Raw genomic sequence first — 21322 nt, 5'->3', positions numbered from 1 at the left:
CTTTCTAAAATAGTTGCGCCAATTACTACTTTATTTTTTTGTATAATAAATTGTGACATTACATTATCAATTTGACGATAATCAATTTTTAAATAAATTTTAACTATTTTATTTATTTAAAAGCTTAAGATATTTATTTTTTAAATTATAAAAATAATTTAATAAATAATAATTTCAAATTTATAATACTCAATTTAATACAATCTTTTTTGTGAATATTATCAAAAATTTAAAAAACAACTAGCAAAAGTTTAACAAATAAAACACTTGCTTTGTATTAAATAAATTTATATTATTTATATAAAATATGTTTAGATTACTAAAAAATAATAGTTTAGAAATAAATTTAATACTTTATTTATGTTTTATTTTTTTAAAACAATTATGTAATTAATGTAATTAATTATTTAAATAATTATATAATATTAAATTTAAATAATTAATATAATAAAAGCAATTTTAGATTTGTCTCTGGTATTATACACAATAAATTATCAAGTTTTTTGTGGTAATTTTATGCTCTTTTGAAAAGTTTTTTAATAAAATATAATCTTACTTTCTAATAAACAAATAAAATACATATTTATACATACATTTGTTAATGAATCGTTTTTTAATAGAACATAATAAAAATTAAATTATTTAATTATAATTATATATGATTATTTATTTGTAATTTAATAAAAGAAATAATATAATGCAACATATTTTTAAAAAACACAAATGAAAGAAATGAATGAAATAAAGAAAAAAGAATGCAATGCAAGAAAGAATCCATAAAAAAAATTATAAAAATATATCCATTAATGCTGCTATTGTAAAATTTTAAATTCTTTGATCAATTTTGCATAATAAAATTATGAGTTTATATAAAAATTCAAAAAAATTTAAATACATTTTATCATTTGATCAAAAAAAAACTTTTTATTAACTGGAATTTTATTTATATTGATCATAATCATTTAATAATGAAATGTAATTATTATTTACTGTCTTTATGATAGAGAAAAAAAAATTATATTTTTTAAAAATTTATTTTTTTTGAAATGAAACTTTATTTAGAGACTCAATTTATTAAAAATATTATAATATGAAGGTTTTCTTACATTGAGATTTAAGATTGAATTGTTATTGTTTCTTTTTTTCAAGTTATAGTTATTGAAATAGGATCAAGAAATTGATTCATATAAAATTTTTAATGCAGCTGAAATAGTATTATTATTTAATCCTAGAGTACATAAAGTTTACAAAAAAAAAAAATATTAGGATTATGTATAAAAATAAATAAATAATAATAAAAAAGAGAAATTTAATTATTTTGATAACTGGAAATATTGCAAAGCAACTAACATTTCTACTATTGTTTAAATATCAAAAGATATCTATTTATTTATAACAAAATATATATAAATATATAATATATATAAATTGTATATAATAAAATGCGTAATAATGAAGTTATGGAATTTAATTAAAAACTTTTATCTTTATCTTTTATCTTTTATTTATTTTTTATATTTTTATTTTTTATTTTTTGAAAAAGTTACACTTTTTTAGAATTTTTGTGGTTAATATATTATTCTATTTTTAAACAGAAATTTTTATTTATATGAATATTGTATATAATATAAATTTTATTTATATAAACTTAATTTATTAATATTTATATTTATTATAAAATTATTATTAATATATATTAATATTTATATTTATATTGATATAATTAATATATATTAAATATATAATTAACTATTTATAAAGATCGCAAATTATCAAGAAATAATGATAACTCGATCAATGAATAAATTCGATGATAAATAATTGGCTCATTAGGTAGGTTATAGTATAATCTAATTATATATTTATAATATGAACCAATTCTGTAAAATTAAATTATTAAAACGATGACAAATTATTTTATTATCAATTGTTTAATTATTAAATTAAATTAATTTATTATACCATAAATTTCGATCTATCGAGATTCAAAAATATAAAATATAAAATTCATACAAATTACAGCTGAATAAATATTTTTATTTTTAGTTCTATTAATATATGAAATGTTTAAAGAGAATATTTTAATTTTTCAACTAAAATTACTTTTTTTTTGATCTATTTTACCATTAAAAATTATGAAAAGAGAGATAAAAATAAAACAGCAACAATTTTATATCCTTTTAAAATGATGTTGTAATATTAGGAAGGAAAGAATTAAAAAAAACAATAAATTAAATGAAACAATTCATTCGAGGTACAATTCGTATTAAATATTTACTTTATCATGAACAAAATTTTGGATAATTGATATCGAAACAATATATTGTTTTTAATTGAGCAATTTACAACAAATAATTCGTGATAATTAGATGCAAAAAAATGATTGAAATATATTTATTTATAAAATTAAATCAAAAATATTAAAAGAATTAAATAACTTATCTAATTTTTTTAATTTATTTCAAAATAAAAATTACAAAAAAAAATATAAAATTTTAAATAAGATACAAAAATCATTTAAGAGAGTTTTTTCTAAATTATATGTAATATGTATTATATTATATGTATAAAATTTTTTTTTTTAGATAGATTTTATTTAGATTATATTAGAAAATCTAATATATTTTTTTGTTAAGATACTGCATTAAATATAAATGCTCATTTGAATAATTTTAAAAAAAATTAACTTTATTTTAAATAAAAAGTCTTGCATAAAAAAATGTTATTTTCATATATATCTTTCTCATAATTTTCATAATGTTATCTGTAATAAAATATAAAATTATACAATTTTTTCTTCTAGGTTAATATTTCGGAACACATGACACGAAGATAAAATAAATAAATTAATTAATTAATATTTAATATTAATTTAACTACAAATAAAGAAAATTATATATAACATAGAGATATGATAAAAAAATTGATTACATTTAAATAAAATTCTTTTCGTTCCTTCAATAGCGCTACTGTTTCATTCCATTCTGAATCGATAATGTCGCACAAAATGAAGTTGTAATCTAAATTATGTGACAAAAGAGCATTGGATAATAGATTTATTTTATGCTTAGTTTCTAATATTGTTATATGAAAATTACAAATGAAAACTTGTTTACAATATCAATTTACTGATTGATTAATACGAACTTTATCGACAGGTTTCTCTCATATGATAATTTCATAGCTTATCGGATAAATAACCATTCTACGATAAACTTATTTTCATTTTCATTATTTTTTTTCATTTTCTATATGATTATTTTATTAATAAATTATAAAAAAATTAAGAAATTAAATTTATTAATTGAGAGTTTTTTAATTATAAAATTTGCAATTCTATAAATAATATTATTTTTCTATAATTATTATTCTATTATCCTATCAAAAAATTGTTTTTTGAATTTCTCTAAATTCGTGAAAATATATTTTATAAAAGTCTTTTGATGTCAAAATCTAAAATTAACCGATTTTAAATATTTATTATAGATAAGTTATAATCTATCTTTTATATTCATATATACAATAATATTAATATAATTCAAAATAATTATTATTATAAATAATTTTAATTCTTTTATAAGTCAAGGTCTTTTATATCCAGGAGATTTTGAAGAATATATATTTCTTGCAATAATTTCTACTAATTCCGAATATTTGAAAATGTATAAATTCATTTATTATTTTTTTTAAAGAATTTTATCTACTAAAAAGAAAATGAATTATTAACATTAATTAAATCTTAACTTTGATAAAAATTAAAAAGAGAAAGTAAAAATAGAAAAATTTTTTTATTGTATTAATATTTAATGTTTTTTTTGAATATGAAATAATTTCGGCAATATGAAATTTTTTATTTGATTGATTTCAAGACATATATATGTACATTATAAGAACATTAGTTTTTACATTTTATTTATCAGAAGATAAAAGTAAAAAATTTGCAATTTTTTCAAAAATGAATTTAATAATTATTTATAATCAATTTTACTAATATTGAAAGAATTTATCAGAAATAATTTTTTTCTACATATAACATGTTTTGTATTTATAATTGACTTTAGTCTTTGAAAATATGCAAAAATATTTTCAATACTATTTTTAAGGATTGGATTTAAGGATTTGTTATTTGTTATTAAGTTTGTTATTAAGTTTTTAAATTTGATTTAAAGATTTAATTTAGAATAGGGATACATTTGAAAATAAAACTCTTGAAGATTGCTTTCAACAATTTCTTATTAGTGAATATTGCATTCAAAATAAAAGTTATTTGATGCATACTAGTAACAATTATCTAATAATAAAAAATAATTCTCAAGTATTCAATTTTTGAGAAAACTTTCATATAGATTTATATTCTTAAAATTAGATTTAGATTAGGAATTATATTTACAACTTTACAACAACAAGGATATTTACAACAACAAAGGATATTTTAAATTTATTCATCTTATTTCTTCACAAAGCATTAAAAAATAAGATAATATATAATTAGATCAAATTGAATTATATTTAATTTAAATGATTGATTTTGTTTAAAATTCACGACAAAGAGAATTTTTTACAATAAAATAATTGTTATTTTTTTCATTATTTATGTAATGAATATAAATAATTTAACAAAATGAAAAAGTTCTATTAAAACCTATGAGAGTGTACATATTTTATTTTTTTTAAGTCATTTTCAAAATCTGTTTACTTAAGATAGTTTTTCTTTATTAACATATTAAAGTATTTAAAAAAAAAAATGAAATTTATAAAAAATGGCATTCGTTTTAAAAACAAATATGAACAATCGATCTTTCTCCTTTTCAAAAAAATCAAGTTCAATTCTTAATTTGTTTTTTTTTCTATGCATGCTAATTTTCTTAAAGTTTAGATTCAAATTCAAATTTCAAAGATTCATTTATTATCTATCTTGAATATATATGAAATTTTAAAATTACGCAATATTAGAAACATTTTTTCTATGCGAACACTAATTAATATTAATCAAGAACATTAAAGGTGAACAGCTGTTATATTGAAAAGTCTTTAATATCATTTCTGAAGAACTTAAAATTATTGAAATCGATGAGAACGGATAAATTATATATGAATTTTAATTTATTGATTTGGCATTTTTTTTTTTTGTTAATTTTAATTAAATGAAACAACTGATTGGTTATTTGTTAAACAGCCTGTATAATCGCATCGTCTGCACAAAAGAATAAAGGAAACAGGCATGCTGCGAGAGCTTGGCGCCACACTGTCGCATCCTATCAAAATCATTCTCTCACCAACTATACGAGAAACAGATACATACTTGGATAAAACATATACATAAATGCTCGTGGCTAATAGATGGAAAGATAGCAAAGAAGTTGCAATTTCTGTGATTGCTTTTAATCAATTTTTTTTCAATCACGTTTAGATTTTACATTTTCATTTTCTTTTTTTTTTTTAACTTTTTTATTTTCTTAATTATCATGTTTGCAAAATTAAACATCGTATTGCGAATTAGTAGTATTATTAATATATTATTACAATAAAGAAGACTTGTGATAGAAGCAAGATTAAATAATTGCTTCTGATAGAAAGATATAAATGCCTGAAATTATGAAAAAAATTATTAAAAGTATTTTTAAATAGTACAGTGATCTCGTAATTTCTGATGACGTATTTTGATGCGTTCATTAAACAGAACAGATATCAATACCCTGTCACGCACTATTTATGCTATTTGTATGTTGCGCTCGTGCTAATGTTCATTCCGATTTGTATAGATATAGCGAGGGGCATATATTGATATATATTTTTATAAATGTAAAATTAGACATGATTTGGAAAAATCTTATACATTTTTCGTATTGTGATTGAATTGGATTAAAAAAATAATTATTAATTCCAAGTATTTGAAACACATGTTTTTAATGTTACTTTCTGACATGAGTTATTAAAAATATTCGTTAACGATATTTATGCGAGAAAGAAGAAAAATGGAAGGAAGACAAAAAGGAAAGAAGGAAGAAAGAAGATAGTAAAGTTGAAAGGGGAAAAGAAGAGAATAAACTGGCTAGCGAACACGTGCGTGCGTGTAATCTTTGAAAAGGTTGGTTTAGTGTTGAGAGAAGCTGGATAGAGATTCGTGACAGTGCGTACGCACACACGTTTATATAGGTCGTCCGACGAGACGCGACGGTGGTCAGCTGGCGCCAACGTTCTGGCAACCTCCCACCAGACAGTATTTCGCCTCGTTAATCTTAGTTCATGTCTGTCGCTCTTTTCCTCCTTTTCTTCCTCTTTCTCATTCTCTGCCCAAATTTTATTACTACTTTCGGTCTTCGATCTCATAGCTATTCACGATCAATATGCAATTGATTATTATATTATATTTATTAATTATATTATTTATATTATATTGAAATGAAACAGAAAAATTAAAAGTGTACGATGTTTTTTTTAATACGCAGTGGAAATAATTTGTATCTAATCATCCAGAATATATAAGAGTGATCTGTTAAATTAATTTTTAAGATATTGATATTTTAATTTCTTATTTCTTCTTCAAATATGCTTTTAAATATATTTTTTAATCATATTGTCATATCATAATCATATTATTTTTATCATATTGTCAATTATAATATTTTTTGCTTATTCTTATATTTTAAATTTTTTGTAAAATGAATATAAAATAATATAAATGTGCCAAATAAGAATATTTGCAAAATGACTTTACATACTTTTTTAATCTATTCTAATTGCAATCTGAATTTCATTATTTAAAATTATTTTTACACAAAAATTTTTACACAAAAATATTATTTGCCAGAAAAAATTATATTATTGAATAAAAAATAAAGTTTTTTATAATTGTTATATTAAATTATTATTGAAATAAAATGGTAATTATAATATATAAAAAATGAAATTATATTATTCAATAAATTATTAAATAAATATTTATAAAATCAATAAAAATAATTTTTAAACTATTTGTAGTATCTTAAAAATTTTGTTATCTTCAAATTTTTAATCAAATTATCTTAAATATTACTCTGAAAGACAATTTTTATTTATTATTAAAAATTATGAATAAAAAAAATAATATTAATGAAATTAATAAAATTAATCTATTATTTAATTTGATAATTAATCATTATCAATATATAATTTTCTGATCATCTAAAATTTTTTTATCCGAGAAAAGAAAAAATATCAGAATTAAAACAAAATTTTTTTTTATTACCGATTTTGTTGTTCATGAATTTTTTCTTATGCTATATATGACACAAGGAGCAGGTGATTATTATTTGTCTCGAGTAATCTCCAAAAATGAAGCGATACTAAGATGCACCTGCTTCTGTTTCTTAGCAGGTGTACGCGTGATTCCTTTTTCTGTTGGAAGTATGTATACGATAATCGAACGTTGACGTATATTTTTAATTCGTTTCTTTCTATTCGAATTTATAATTGAATTATTCGAATTTTATTTATTCGATCTATTCAATATCTAATCAAATTTTTATTTTCATCAGAAACAATCATAAAATATTAATGATAATGAATAGAATTTTTTCATAGATATATTAAAATTAAATTTCTTTTTTGTGAGAACGTAAGGCAGAAAGATAAAAGAATTAAAAAGATTAAATGAATTTCATTGATCAATTTAATCGAGAATGCAGCATATTGTTGCATTTTTATTGGTGAATCGCCAAATTCTTGTTGTAACTCTCAAGAACACAAAGAGGATATGAAATATTATCTTCATCAATAAAATTTATCAAAAATTTTATTTCTGTTATTCGAATTTTGATAAAGGTAAATATGAGTATAAATAGACTCAAAATAACTTAACGATATAAAATATTACGATTACGCGTTCGAATTGTACATTTAATCGCATAATAACTGATATCTTTGATCGACAACCATATTATGCGTACATACATATGCTTTGTCATGTTTTGTCGAAGAAATGTGGAAAATTACATTTTCAATATTGCGGAATCAGTTCAGATTCTTATGCATTTTTTTAATATATCTTGCTCAATTGATGATTCAATATCGCGATATTTTTTTCTAAGAGACGTTTATATTACATAATAATATATTTTCTAATTTACAATTCGAACGAGTAAAATGAAAACTTTTTTATCTGAAACTGAAAATTAATTATTAATAATAATATAAATTATTAGTTGATTCAATTTGCGAGTTGGATACATCGTATCTTGTCAACTCCCTTTTATTTTTTATACTTTTCATCAAAGACATCATACATATGTAGATATTCTTTTATTCAGCATCAAAATTTTAAAGAGACGATCGGAAAAATATTTAACATTTGTTGAACAACATTTAGTTGGACTATTTATCAATTCAATTTTCAATGATTTACAGATTAAATGATAATTGATTAAATGTTTATATATACATTGTATCGCATTAGACTATAGTATTGTTAGAATTAAGCCTAACTATACTTATGTACTTATGCGATTCAGTCTTCTTTTCTCTTTCTAATTTTTCCCTCTGTTTGAATGGTTCTAGAGACGAGGTCCACGCAAGCTCCTAACGAAGCACTGTTCGCTGTCTCGCCTTCGGGGATATCGACAATTTTACCAAGGGTCATGATATAACTACACGCGATCCTTAATACGGACAACTTCGATAACTTCTGATTGTGCGAATAAGCGGGAATAGCGCGTCTCAGCGTATCGAATGCAGCGCTTATGGTATGCACTCTCGTCCGTTCTCTAGCATTTGCTTCTATTCTCCTTTCCCGCGTCATATTTTTGTAGTTCCTCTGTTGACTCGGCACCGTGTGTTGCCTCGTTTGACCGTTATGAACGTTCGTCATCGTCGTTGTCAGTGTGGTTGCTGTTGTTGTTATCGTCGTGGATGTGATTACCGTTGTCGAGCAAGAATTATCATTACTCGACAACCGATGATCTTGCTGAGGATGGGAAGACAAAAGAGAGGAAGAGGAGGATGATGAGGAAGTGGAGGATGATGAGGAAGTGGAGGATGAAGATGATGTTGTAGATGCTGCTGATGAGGACGAGGAAGAGAGAGAAGACGATGAGGACGAAGACGAAACGTTTGTACATTTTATAGAATATGAACAGGATTTCTCATAAGTACCGTTTACCGCTGGATGCGGCGGTACCCTGGCAGCCACATCGCCTCTCAATACAAGTGACAAAGGTTCTTCTTGTAATCTGAGATGCGTAATCGGAGATAATATTGTAGACGATGACAATATTGTTTCCGATATAGCCGTGGAACTTGCAGACGAGATCGTCGTGTTATCGGATTTTTGACGGAGGAACTCGCGCTTCTCAGCACGTATGGCACGCGTTTGCGTCGACTGTCGTAATCTGGCAGATAAATTCTCTTGGCATTTCAACTCCTGTTGTTTTTGAAAATCATCATTTCCTTTTATATTTATCTCACACGCGACGCTATCTTCTGAAATGTGCCCCTGATCTAGATTGTCTTTTCGAACGTTATTCTTCTTATCGTCGTTGTTGTGACAATGATGTTGATGATGATGATGATGATGATGATGATGGAGACGGTGACGATGATGATGGTGATGGTTGATTCGATTTGAAACAATGGGAGACGATGACGATGCGTTCGATAATAAGTTGAAAACGCACGATTGATTTGACCTTTCCGCAGCTGAAATAGATAAAGAAAGTTTTGAATCCATGCTCTTGTTGGTGCAACTCCATGGTCGAAACGGGCTCGGTGATCTTAAAATTCTAGCCGATTCCTCGCTCGGTATGGTATCTTCCTCGATTCGTTGGAATTTTCGTTTCTTCAGTGGTGCTAAGTTCGGCTCATGAATTTTTCGAGGCTCGGCCAATTTTCTTTTGTTTTTCAATGATATCGGCGTTATTTGCACCTCTAGACTATCTTCCGAGGAGCTTGGTGAGTGTAGGTCGGATATATCGTCCTCGTCGCCACCGCTACAGAAACCAGCATCCCTTTCGGAATTAGTCGCACTGACTGAAATAGAAAATAAATACGAACTTTAAATTATACAATCAAATTATAGTATTCTAATTAATAAGGATCATTCAACTGAAGAGAATTAGAAAATTTTAAAAGGTCACAAATATTAATAGATTATTATCGGAATTTCTTTTGGCTTAATAATATTAAAAGTATTATTAGCATTTTCAGTGTTCCACATGTCCCATATGCGATGTTTGTTTCTGCCACGTCTAGCATATCATATGTGATGCTTGGCATTTTATTCTATCATATTCGTGTATGATATTTGATTCACATGTAAAATCTGTATCGAATCTGTTTTACTTACATATGTTGATTAAAACATATGTTAATATAATAGAAAAAAATATTATTTATTATAAATTATAAGATTTATTATATTATATATTATAAGAATTATATTAATTACAAAAAATAGTGTATACATTACAATTATAATTTTTTATATAATTCGATTTGATAATAAAAGCAGAAAAGCGTCAAAATTAAATTTCCTATCTATTAAAGAATTGAAATTTGTGTTAGCCCATCATTCTACACCGATTAGACTCTGCTGTAAAAGAAGATATATTTTTACTTTAAAGAGATTAAAAAAAATTGTTTATAAAATTATTGCTTTGACTTAACATTAAACACTAAAGAAATATAATATATTTACACAATAAATAATAGTTATTGAATTGAATAAAAGAAAGTATCTATTTCGTCGTTAGATAAATTATTCAAATTTGAAATATAAGATAACATAAAATAATAATAAATAAATCCATTTATAAATACATTTAAATACATAATAAAAACATTTATATTTTATTGAATCTGCATCAACTCGCATCAAGTAGCACAACACTTATTTATTTACATTACATAATATCTAATAAATTATAAAAAATTAACTAAAATTCCGGTTTGAAAAAAAAGAGGAAAATTTTAAATTAAACTTTAACTCGATTTCAATCCAATACTTGCAAAATAACAAATTATAAAAAAAAAAGATATTATAATGATGATAATATTTATTTATCGTTTATTTACTTATAATAATATTTTTCATTGAATATAAAAAGTCATGAAACACGATATTTTATATGCAAATTTTTGTTTGACTAATGAATTTAATAAATAGTTGAAATTATAATTTTTTAATTTTATTTGTCATATACATCTATAAAAAACTTAAAACAATTTAACAGTTTTTTACATTTCAAATTAATTATAATTATTTAACATATTTTTTTGAAGTATAAATAATATATCTTTAAATATTATAGATTATTGTTTAATTCATATCACTTTCTTCTTATATTTTCATCATTTTCTCATAATTGTTTTTATAATAATTTTTCTAATATTGTTTTTTATTTGATTTGTTATCTATTCTATTTTTGAATACAATTGAATATTTTTGAATTTCAAAATATAGAATAGGATTTTTAAAAATCGCCTAAAATATGTAGAAGTATACAGAATATATAAAAATAAAATATAATCATATGAGAATATAAATATGCATCATTCTTAATGCATCTTGATGCATTATCAAAATAATATTATTTTTTATTTTTGGATTGATATTATTTCATTTCATATTTCCAATCATATTTTATTTTACATTTCTTCCATGTTAAATGTATACATTATCCGAATATACTGATATATTATTCATATACTATCTAGTGTTCATAAGATTATAAGATTATTTAAAGATTATAATTTGCATAAACTTTTTTATTTTTTTTTTACATTATATAAATAAATTCTTCTTTTCTATCATTTTTATCTACATTTTTATCTACTTTTTGCTTCATTTTCTATATTATGTTATTTATATTTACATAATTTATATTTATATTTATATTTATATGTGTACTTATACATATAAATCTCTATGATATAAATCTATCATTTATCTAATCATTATTTATATAAAAAATCGAAATCAAATTTCATTTAAAGCATAAATAATTTTTAATTTTTTTTTTTACGTATATAATATTACTTTATATATGTATTACTTATGTATATATTATTTTTCAACGAACAAAATCAAAGAATTTAAATTTAGAAATTCAATTTTAAATTTAGAAATATACTAATTCAAAATTTATGAGTCTATAAAATTTAGTATTCGTGCTCTACTTTTTGATCTCTATATTTCTGTTCATAGTTTAATTGTACAGAAATACAGATTTAACTTAAATTTAACTTAACTGAAATTGATTGTAAATTTAATAAAATTTAACTAAATTAGACTAAACATAAATTTAATCTGAGTCACATAAATTCTTTTTCTAATTTAAACTAAACTAAAATTTAAATATAATTTAAAAAATGAAACTCGTATTTAAAAATAATTTACATTAATAAATATAAACATAAATATAATTTCATAAATATAAATAATATAAATTCCATAATTTAAGTTAAATTCAAAAATTAAATCTAATAAAGGCAATAAAGAAAACATATATCAAATAAATAATACTTACATATAATTAGTAAGTATTGATTTAATTAAATTGATGTAGAAAAAAAACGAAAAAATGAATAATTGAAAAAAGAAAAAAATGAATTTGATATAGAATATTTAATAGCACAAAGTAATAAAATATTAAGATAAAAACTAATATTTGCTAATATAACTTTTGAATTTATAAATTTCTAATTCAATATTATTGAAAGATAAAAACAATCAAAAGGAAGAAATCAAAAAGTTTCTATATCTATATAAATTTAATACTTTACTTAATCCTAAATTCTATTTTATATCTTGACTCGTATAATTTTTATTTTCTATTGATTATTACGTTTATACGATTATGTTTTATTTTCGTTTTAATCATGTAACAAATTAATAATTACAAGAATTGAAAAAACATCGAATTTTAATAATAAAATATTTTATATCTATATAATAAATAGCTATAATGTTCCCGATCTTTTTTTAATTACTTTTTAATATTCAATATTCAAATAAATTTAAATATTTTTTATATAAAATATAAAAAAATTAGCGGCATTATCTTTGAATTAAACGAAAAGATTATATTAAAAATATTTCTATGCAAAGTATTTATATATAATATGTATTTATATATAAAAATGTTAGTTGAAGCTTATTTATTGCTATATTTTATATTATTTGTTATAAACAAGATAAAATTTTTTCATTCTATCTTCATCTTGCTTCGATTAATGCAAACTTCAATTCAAATATAACTTTCATATTAATTTTAATTTTCTTTAAACTTAATCTTTAAACAATATTCCACGAATGCCAACCAAAAATAAAAATGTAATTATATTAAATAATGTATCAAGTAATTAATGTTTGCAATTAAATAATTAATAAAAGATTATTAACTAAAAATGACAAACAAATTGAAAACAATTAATATATATAATAAAATATCCGAAAACAATTATATTTATATAAATTTTTAAATAATATCAATTTTGGTCATTCATCCATATGAAAATCATATTTTATCCATAATATGAGCTATTGTGCATTAAAACAAATTAATAAATATTTTAGGGTGTAAAAGCGCCACTGAGATCAATGATTCCGAGGATAACGCTTCACGTTATAACGTTATAACGTGTCGAATAACGACTTGCACGCACCTGGTGACAGTGCGATTCACACTTCGAAACAGCTTATCGTAGTTATGATAAGGCTGCTTCTCTCTGTATTTGTATCAAGCATCTGCCTCTTTGACAAATCAGCTCAATGCGTATTTACAAAAATTCGTATTGTAAATGGAAAAGATATTGTTTGTTTCCCGCTGAAACTTGTGCATAGAAGAAAGAAAAAGGGAAGGAAAAAGAGAAAGAAAAGGAAAGAAGAAAAAGAGAAAAATAGGAGTCTTAAACCTAAAAATTATATATTACATTTATTGGTTTTTTATATTTTTGTTTATTATGCAATTATTTGCAATTATTTATTATTGTTCACTATATAAAAATAATAAAAAATTTGGAGTAGATTAAGAAAATTATCACTTAAGAATAAAAAGAATTCTTAATTTTCTTTATTTGTATTATGAATATAAATTTTAATAAATATATAAACTAAGATATAATTAATGTAATAAAATAAAATTTAATTAGATGATATTAAATAATAGAATTAATTAGATAATAGAATAAAATAATAATGATAGAAATAAAAATTAAAAAACATATTTAAAAATATGATTTAAAAGAAATTAAAAAATTAAAAGCTCAATAATTTTATAAAATCTTTTTTCTATATACTAAATTTTAAAAATTAGAGGCAAATTTTTTTTTGTTAGAAAATAATCACTATTTTGATTTTTTTCATTCCAATTTTATATACATATATTTACACAATCGGGGAAGAAACGATGCAAAATAGAAGGTTAGAATTCGGATTCTTACAAATATCAAATACAAATATCAAATATTGAATATTAGAATTTCAATAAAATCGTGAATCTGGAAACTTCCTACAATGAAAATATTTATACAAACTTCGTTTTAAAAAAATAAATTGTCGAGAACTCGATAAAAGAAAAACGACTATCAATTCCAGATAATGGTGAAAGAAATATTTAATGTGCGACAAATACATATCTTTAAATTACGAATATTGCGAATATTGCGAATATTGCGAATATTGCGATACTATACTATATCATACATCTTTATTATATTATTCGACAATTGTTCAAACAGATGAAAATAACATCTGGATGAATGTGTAAATTCGCGCGAAGACATATGGTTGACCGCAGAATGGATATCTTCGATCATTTTCGTTAGGAACGTACAAATAGATGGCCATGTGATTGGTACGTATATATATATTTTCTCAGTTTCTTGCTTTCATTTTTATCAATATTTAAATCTCTTTTTTTTTCTTTCAATCATTTCTTTTTTTCTAATTTTTCTTTTTTGATTTTTAATAGAAATAATAAAGTGAAAATTGACATGTAAATCATATATGTGAGAAATAATAAAGTTGAAATGATCATCGTCAAGATTTGCAATCTAAATAAGAATTTGGATGAAATTAAAATTAAAATTAGAAACAAAAACAAAATCATAGATAGAGCGATTACTTTGAATGATTCTGAATCTTATAATCGATATCATATTTCAAAATTCATTAATGTTCATTCCATAGAATCCATAGAAATAATTTTTTTCTTTCTTTGTAGTTTCGACTTAATAGACTAAAAATAATAGAGTGTAATCTTTCTGCATCTCTTTTAAAATAAATCGAAGAAGGAACTGCCGCCAACTTTTGCAGAGATTATAAATAAAATATCGTACAAATATATGAATATATTATATATATAGATAGAGAGAAAAAGAAAGAAAGAGAAAAATGATCAAATAGCTGCGTGAGAATAACATTAAGGTCAATTTATGTTCTAACAAGACTGGCGCTGCCGAGTATTAATATTATCACTATATCTATAGAATCAAAAAATATATACAAAGTATCCCAGATGTTTTAAAACAGGTGGCATAAGCAAACAGAGAATGATTCTGTATATAAAAAAATCAAAAAAGAAAAATATAACTTTTTCATTTTATATTTTATTTTTTAATAATTCAAATTTAAAAAAAAATAACAATTTGTAATTTCTAACTGGATATGTATGAACTACCAATAAGAGAAAATTATTTTACACGTAAATAAAAAATGAAATTTTATTATTTAAATTTTCATTTTTAAGAAACGAATATACATACAGTAAAAAAATAATGATTTGTGTATTCTATTAACTTTCAATTTTGATGAATTATTTTTCAAATTAATAATAAATTCTATATTTTTTAATTATTTACATATAAAATAACTAACCGTTTCAATTAAGAAATTAATCAAATTTATTTAGATATATTTGTCAAATTTTCAAACTTATTTAGCTTAAAAATAAAATAAACGAAAAAATATTATTTCTTTTTCGATTTATTTTTACATATAAAATTGACAATTTTTTTTTGTTCACTTGTATCTACTTATGACCTATATAACAAAACTTTTTAAGTCAATGAGTCTTGATATTATAATTTTTATTATTTTGTTATAATTTTTTTATTTAATATATATCGAAAATTTGATTGACAACGATTTTTCGAATCGAATCGAAATATTTTATTCCATTTGTTCTAATATTCAATTTATTCTGAATTCTGAATCAGTTGCATGTTTAAATCAAATCTATCTTAATCATTAATATCGGATTCCTATTAATACCATTTTACTTTTGCTCTTTTGCAATTCATTCTTCTTTTATTTTTTGCAAAATAAGAAATAATTTATTTTGATTGAAAATATTTTTATAAGCATATATTAGAGAACGATATTTTAGATATCAAACATAAAATTTTCTATGCAAAAATATTAATTGAAACTTGTTTATTAAGTTATAAACAATTATAATTAATTTAATTAATATAATTAATTTTGCATCAGATGAGATAGAAATTGAATATTTTATTTTATTATTATTAATATTATTAATATTATAATATTTTATTATCTGTCTTTTTCTAATAAAAAAAATTACATTATCCATAATTTAAATAAACCAATATTTTTGCATATCAACTTTTAAATTTGTTTCGATTTGAAATCAATTATAATAATTCAAAATCTATAATGTTGCCTATAAGTGATTTAATTTTATATATGATACAATCAATCAATAACTCTAAATTTAAAATACTCTAAAAATCCGAAAGAAACGGAAGAAACTAAAAGAAAATAAAAGAAAAAAAGAAGAGAAAAAAAGAAATCTATTAGAAAGAATAGAGAAAGTAGTAAGCGACAAGCAAGGAAAAATCGGTGGTTGCGATGACACAGGGACTATATGAAACAAGTCAGAGGACGGAAGAGGTCCGGTTCAGATAGCAGGTGCAAGGTTTGCGCACAGGTGGGTGGAAAGTTCGACGTTTACCATAGTAGTCAACTCTCCCTTGTTGCTCGTCCTTGTCTTTTTACCTGTGTGTACCTGTACTATGTATAATAGAATATCGATTACACTCAACAGTTTTCGACAAGATTAAATCTGATTTAACTAGTAATCATATTCTTGGAATTCGTCATCTCAATCTCAGAATTCTGTTAGTTTACATTTCATTTTATTAATAAAAGAAAATTTTTAGTAAGAAAAGAAGACAAAAGTTTATATGATATTTTTAAAAATTTTTTATTTCAATTAACTTATTTGTAAATTTCATTCGATCATCGACTTCGTCTTAAGTTTTATTCAAATTTATCGAAATAAATAGCATATTTACATTGAAAAAAAAGTAGTCAATTCGTTTAATTCAACTTAAATAATAAACAAGATTTCAAACTTGATCGAATTTTTTTTCAAATGATAAATTGTCAAATGAAAGAACATTCGAATTTTTAACATTATTGCAAAATTATTACTCATCAGTCATACTTTTTGTAATGCTGATATTAGAGATCGAAAATGTTAGTCGAATAGTCTTAAAATATTTTTTTTTTGTTATGTCTCAGTAATAATTCATTATTATGAGCAAGAAAAAAAAATTTAAAGAAATTTATAACATAAAATAATATGTAAAATAACGTAGTAAAATAATATGATAAGTTTCGAGTTTGGTCAAAAAATCGTTCGTGCAAGTCATTTCAACTGCTAGTTGTGTGCGCCAACCCACGCTGGCGCCGCTATGCCCTATCTCTCTTTCGGATTCTCCTTTTCTATCACTTCTCCCTTCCACCATCTTACCGTTCTCCACAGATCTCTCTCCATGTGTCTCCCTGCTCCGGAGGAGAGCAACCAGTCTATTTTATCTTTCTTCTTTGTCAAGTCTATTTCGCAGATGCATGACATTTGGTGCTGCTGAAGCAGTCGATCTACTCAGAGTCGACTGGCGCCGTTCATAACGATAATTATCATTGTTCGCAACTCCCACCAGATGCACATTATCAATCGACCGAATGAAGACATTTATATTGCTAACCTTTATGATTCTTTTCGCGGTAATTATTTGTAACTGATAGATGATAAATGTTGAAGCGAAATAGAAATAATGAAATTAGAATAATTTCTTTTCAACTAGATATCGTTTAAACTTTCTCATAAATATTTAAAAGGAATTAATCGAATAGAATAGAAATAGAAATATTTTGTCTATTAAAATCGAAATATTAAGATATAAATGTTATTTCAAAAGATTTGATTCAATTCGATGATTCAATTCGATACCCGTATCGATTACCGGAAATATTTTTAATTTCGATGAAACTATTAAATTATATATACCTTTATAGAAATATTTACCTTTCATTAAAGCCGACAATTCGGATACTGATTCAATTATGTGATGGGCCATATCGATCGATGATTGAAAGCATGAAAGCACAATCTTCTTTGTCTTGATCACCACACTCTCCGTTCATACATTACTTTTCATGAGATAGATCTTACGAACACGTATAGCGGTCAGTCATACCGGCAATGTATTACACGTTTCGCGACTTCTTTGTTGCTTCAATTTCTTCTGTTGTTTCTTAGGTTTCCCTTCTATTATTCTAGCTTCCTTTCTTTTTGACACTTTTTATAGTCCGTGTTTGAATTTCGTTGCACCCCTATGAGGAACAAACGAAAAATGTAAAATCACGAATAAAAAATCAGGATCACGATTACTATTCGCAACACATTACGCGAAAATTTATTCACATACGAAGTTAATTCGAATCCAAAAATCAACGAAGCACATCCTGACACGAGCACGGTCGAGAAGGTACTGATTCGCCTCGTGCTTTTTCATCGCACACGCGTGCGATAGTCCCAAGTCCCAACTGGTCTGCCTGCCCGCTGTGACTTTGCTGCCTCTAACGTTACCACCGCCACTACCACTACACTATTACTGCCACCACTACTCTGTTATCTTACCACCACTACTATGACCAGTACTATTAACATTACCATCAGTATCGATGCCGTCGATTCTACGGATACGATCACTACTACAAACACGTTGAACGTTTCTTTTTCAGCCTCCGCATCACTTCGGTCTGTTCAAGAATGTATCATGTATATCGGTTTTAGCACCAATACCGCTGCGCGAAGGCGCCCGAAAGTCGAGTAAGCTTCGTCTCGTCGCGCTTGGAAACTTGACCAGATCACACAACACAGATGAGTTTTAAACACGTGTATTTAGTTTGCGATTGAACGAGGTCGAGCATTTCTTTATAAAAAGTACTCTACACAAATAAAATTATTGTCAACATAGTGATGATGGTTGGTGATAGAAATGGTGACGTCACAATATTGGTGTGTTGGTATTACAAGTACTGGCATTGGTGCTGACGTTGGTGACGATGGCAGGCGAAACAACGGGGAAGAGGTATACGGCGCGTATTGTTGGTGGCAGTGGCAAGAGGCAGCGGGGGCCGACAGAACGGCGCCAGCCGGCCGAGAGTTTGACTCGGTTTCTCCGTGCGCTGCGTCGTGCCATGCCGTCCATCTTTCTCTCCCGCTTCTCCTTTCCTCTCCATTCCACTTCATTCCTCTCTTTGCCATGCCTCACCTCCGTTCTCGCTCTTTCTTCCTTTCTCGTCTTACCATGCTTTTTTTTTTGCACTCGCTCGATTCCTTCCTTCTCTTTTACTCGAACCTCTGTTACTGCGTAAACGTCTGAACATCGTCGACTCGATTTTGAGTCAACCACCCGCAGTGGATCGTAATGTTGATGTTGCAGTCCTCTGCATACGAAAGAAACGCAAACTTACTTTCCGTTTTGTCTATTACAGTTTATGAGTGAGAATTTTCGTTAAATGTTTAGCGGGAATATATTAGTTTACTTATTTTATTTTAAGATAATCTATATATTTAGCTATCTATCTATCTGGGTATTATTATTTTTGCAAGCTTTTAAAGACATTACCGTTTTGTCTTTGTTTTTTGCTTGTTTGCTTGTTTTTTACTTTATTTTTAAAATTTTTATTGTAGGTCTAATAGATTAGCTTTTTATTCATAGAGTGTTAAAAAATATTTCTAGATTGATTTGTAAGTAAATATACGTTTAAAAGCAGCACAACGATATTTAAAGATGATTCAAATACTTATAATTAGTATATATAGTATTAGCATTGGATATCTATGTATAAAAGTCATTCCATGCCAAATCGATCGTTTTGATATCGATATTTCAAAAAATTTTTTTAAACAAAATATGATGATCGTTCATAACTTTATTGTACTATATAATATATTATACTGTAAGAAGAAATATTGAGAATATGACAAATTGTTTTTCTATTTTGTATAAATAATATATATATTTTGAATCTTGTTGAAGAAGTAAGTAATATAATTTTTCTTTATTTGTATTTATAAATAAATTATTAAGAAACATTTGGGAAAATTTTTTATTTAAAATCATAAAATTTAATATTCATAATTATGAAAGCTTCATTATTTCAACTCATTATTTCAACTCATATATTGATTTATTTTAATTATTTAAAAATCTATTTTTCAATTTTTTTATTTTATTTATCAACGTTTCTTTATTCCAGATTTAAAAATTTAAAATATTTGTAAGAAAAAAAAAATTTTTATCTAACGTATATAAAATCAGTGATCTTTATCGAAATTCTAACAATAAGTAAACAATTCACTGACCGAGACCTTGTCACTAAGTGACTTACTACTGTTGATCGACAGTTGTTTAGTTCAATATGAAAGTGCGCGGAATATATGAGCATATTTATATGGACAATTCATAGATCTTGGTTTAAAAATATTAAATATATATTTCAATTTATAAATTTGTTTTAATTTATATTATTTTGTGTTAATTTATATCAACTTACATTATTTATATTATTTTATTTTTTAATTTATTTAAAAAGCAAAAATTATAAGAAAAAATTTTGTCTATCTCAACATGATATAGATCTTATATTGAATTTCTTTTTTTTGATTTAAATGAACAAAAAATTATCATGCCATATGTATATTTTCATATGAATTTATCATTATTTGTATTTTTAAAAAATTTTTCTAAAAAATTTCTATTATAAATATCATAAAGAGAAAAAAATAATATAATATTTTTGTAGTGATTGCCAAAAAAAATCAAAAATACTTATAATATAATAATATAATAATATAATAAATATAATAAATATAGAATAACATCGAATATTAGATTTGTCCCTGATAATTAAATACCTAAAAATCTGGTTTTCTTTAGTTATAATTTTAATCTCTCTAGATTTTTTTGTTTAAATCTTTTTTTAGATTTTGTATCTCTTAAATATCAATTTCTCTATCTATGAAATTAT

At 23.7% G+C, this 21322-nt stretch overlaps 1 protein-coding gene across 1 annotated transcript; it reads right to left on the bottom strand.

Annotated features, from left to right (window-relative positions):
- Window positions 1-7159: 7159 nt before the first annotated feature.
- Window positions 7160-18900, bottom strand: LOC122714411 (uncharacterized protein DDB_G0271670-like). The gene is made up of 3 exons (XM_043935725.1): window positions 18712-18900; window positions 18309-18616; window positions 7160-10002 (listed from the first exon to the last, which is right to left on the bottom strand). The coding sequence occupies exons 2-3, from the start codon at window positions 18358-18360 to the stop codon at window positions 8486-8488; spliced, it is 1569 nt and encodes a 522-aa protein (XP_043791660.1). The 5' UTR covers window positions 18361-18616; window positions 18712-18900; the 3' UTR covers window positions 7160-8485.
- Window positions 18901-21322: the final 2422 nt, after the last annotated feature.

The sequence above is a fragment of the Apis laboriosa genome, unplaced genomic scaffold (assembly GCF_014066325.1).
Source record: "Apis laboriosa isolate Shangri-la unplaced genomic scaffold, ASM1406632v1 scaffold302_cov145, whole genome shotgun sequence".
NCBI classification, from domain to species: domain Eukaryota; kingdom Metazoa; phylum Arthropoda; class Insecta; order Hymenoptera; family Apidae; genus Apis; species Apis laboriosa.
This window is presented reverse-complemented; position numbering and strand designations above follow the sequence as displayed.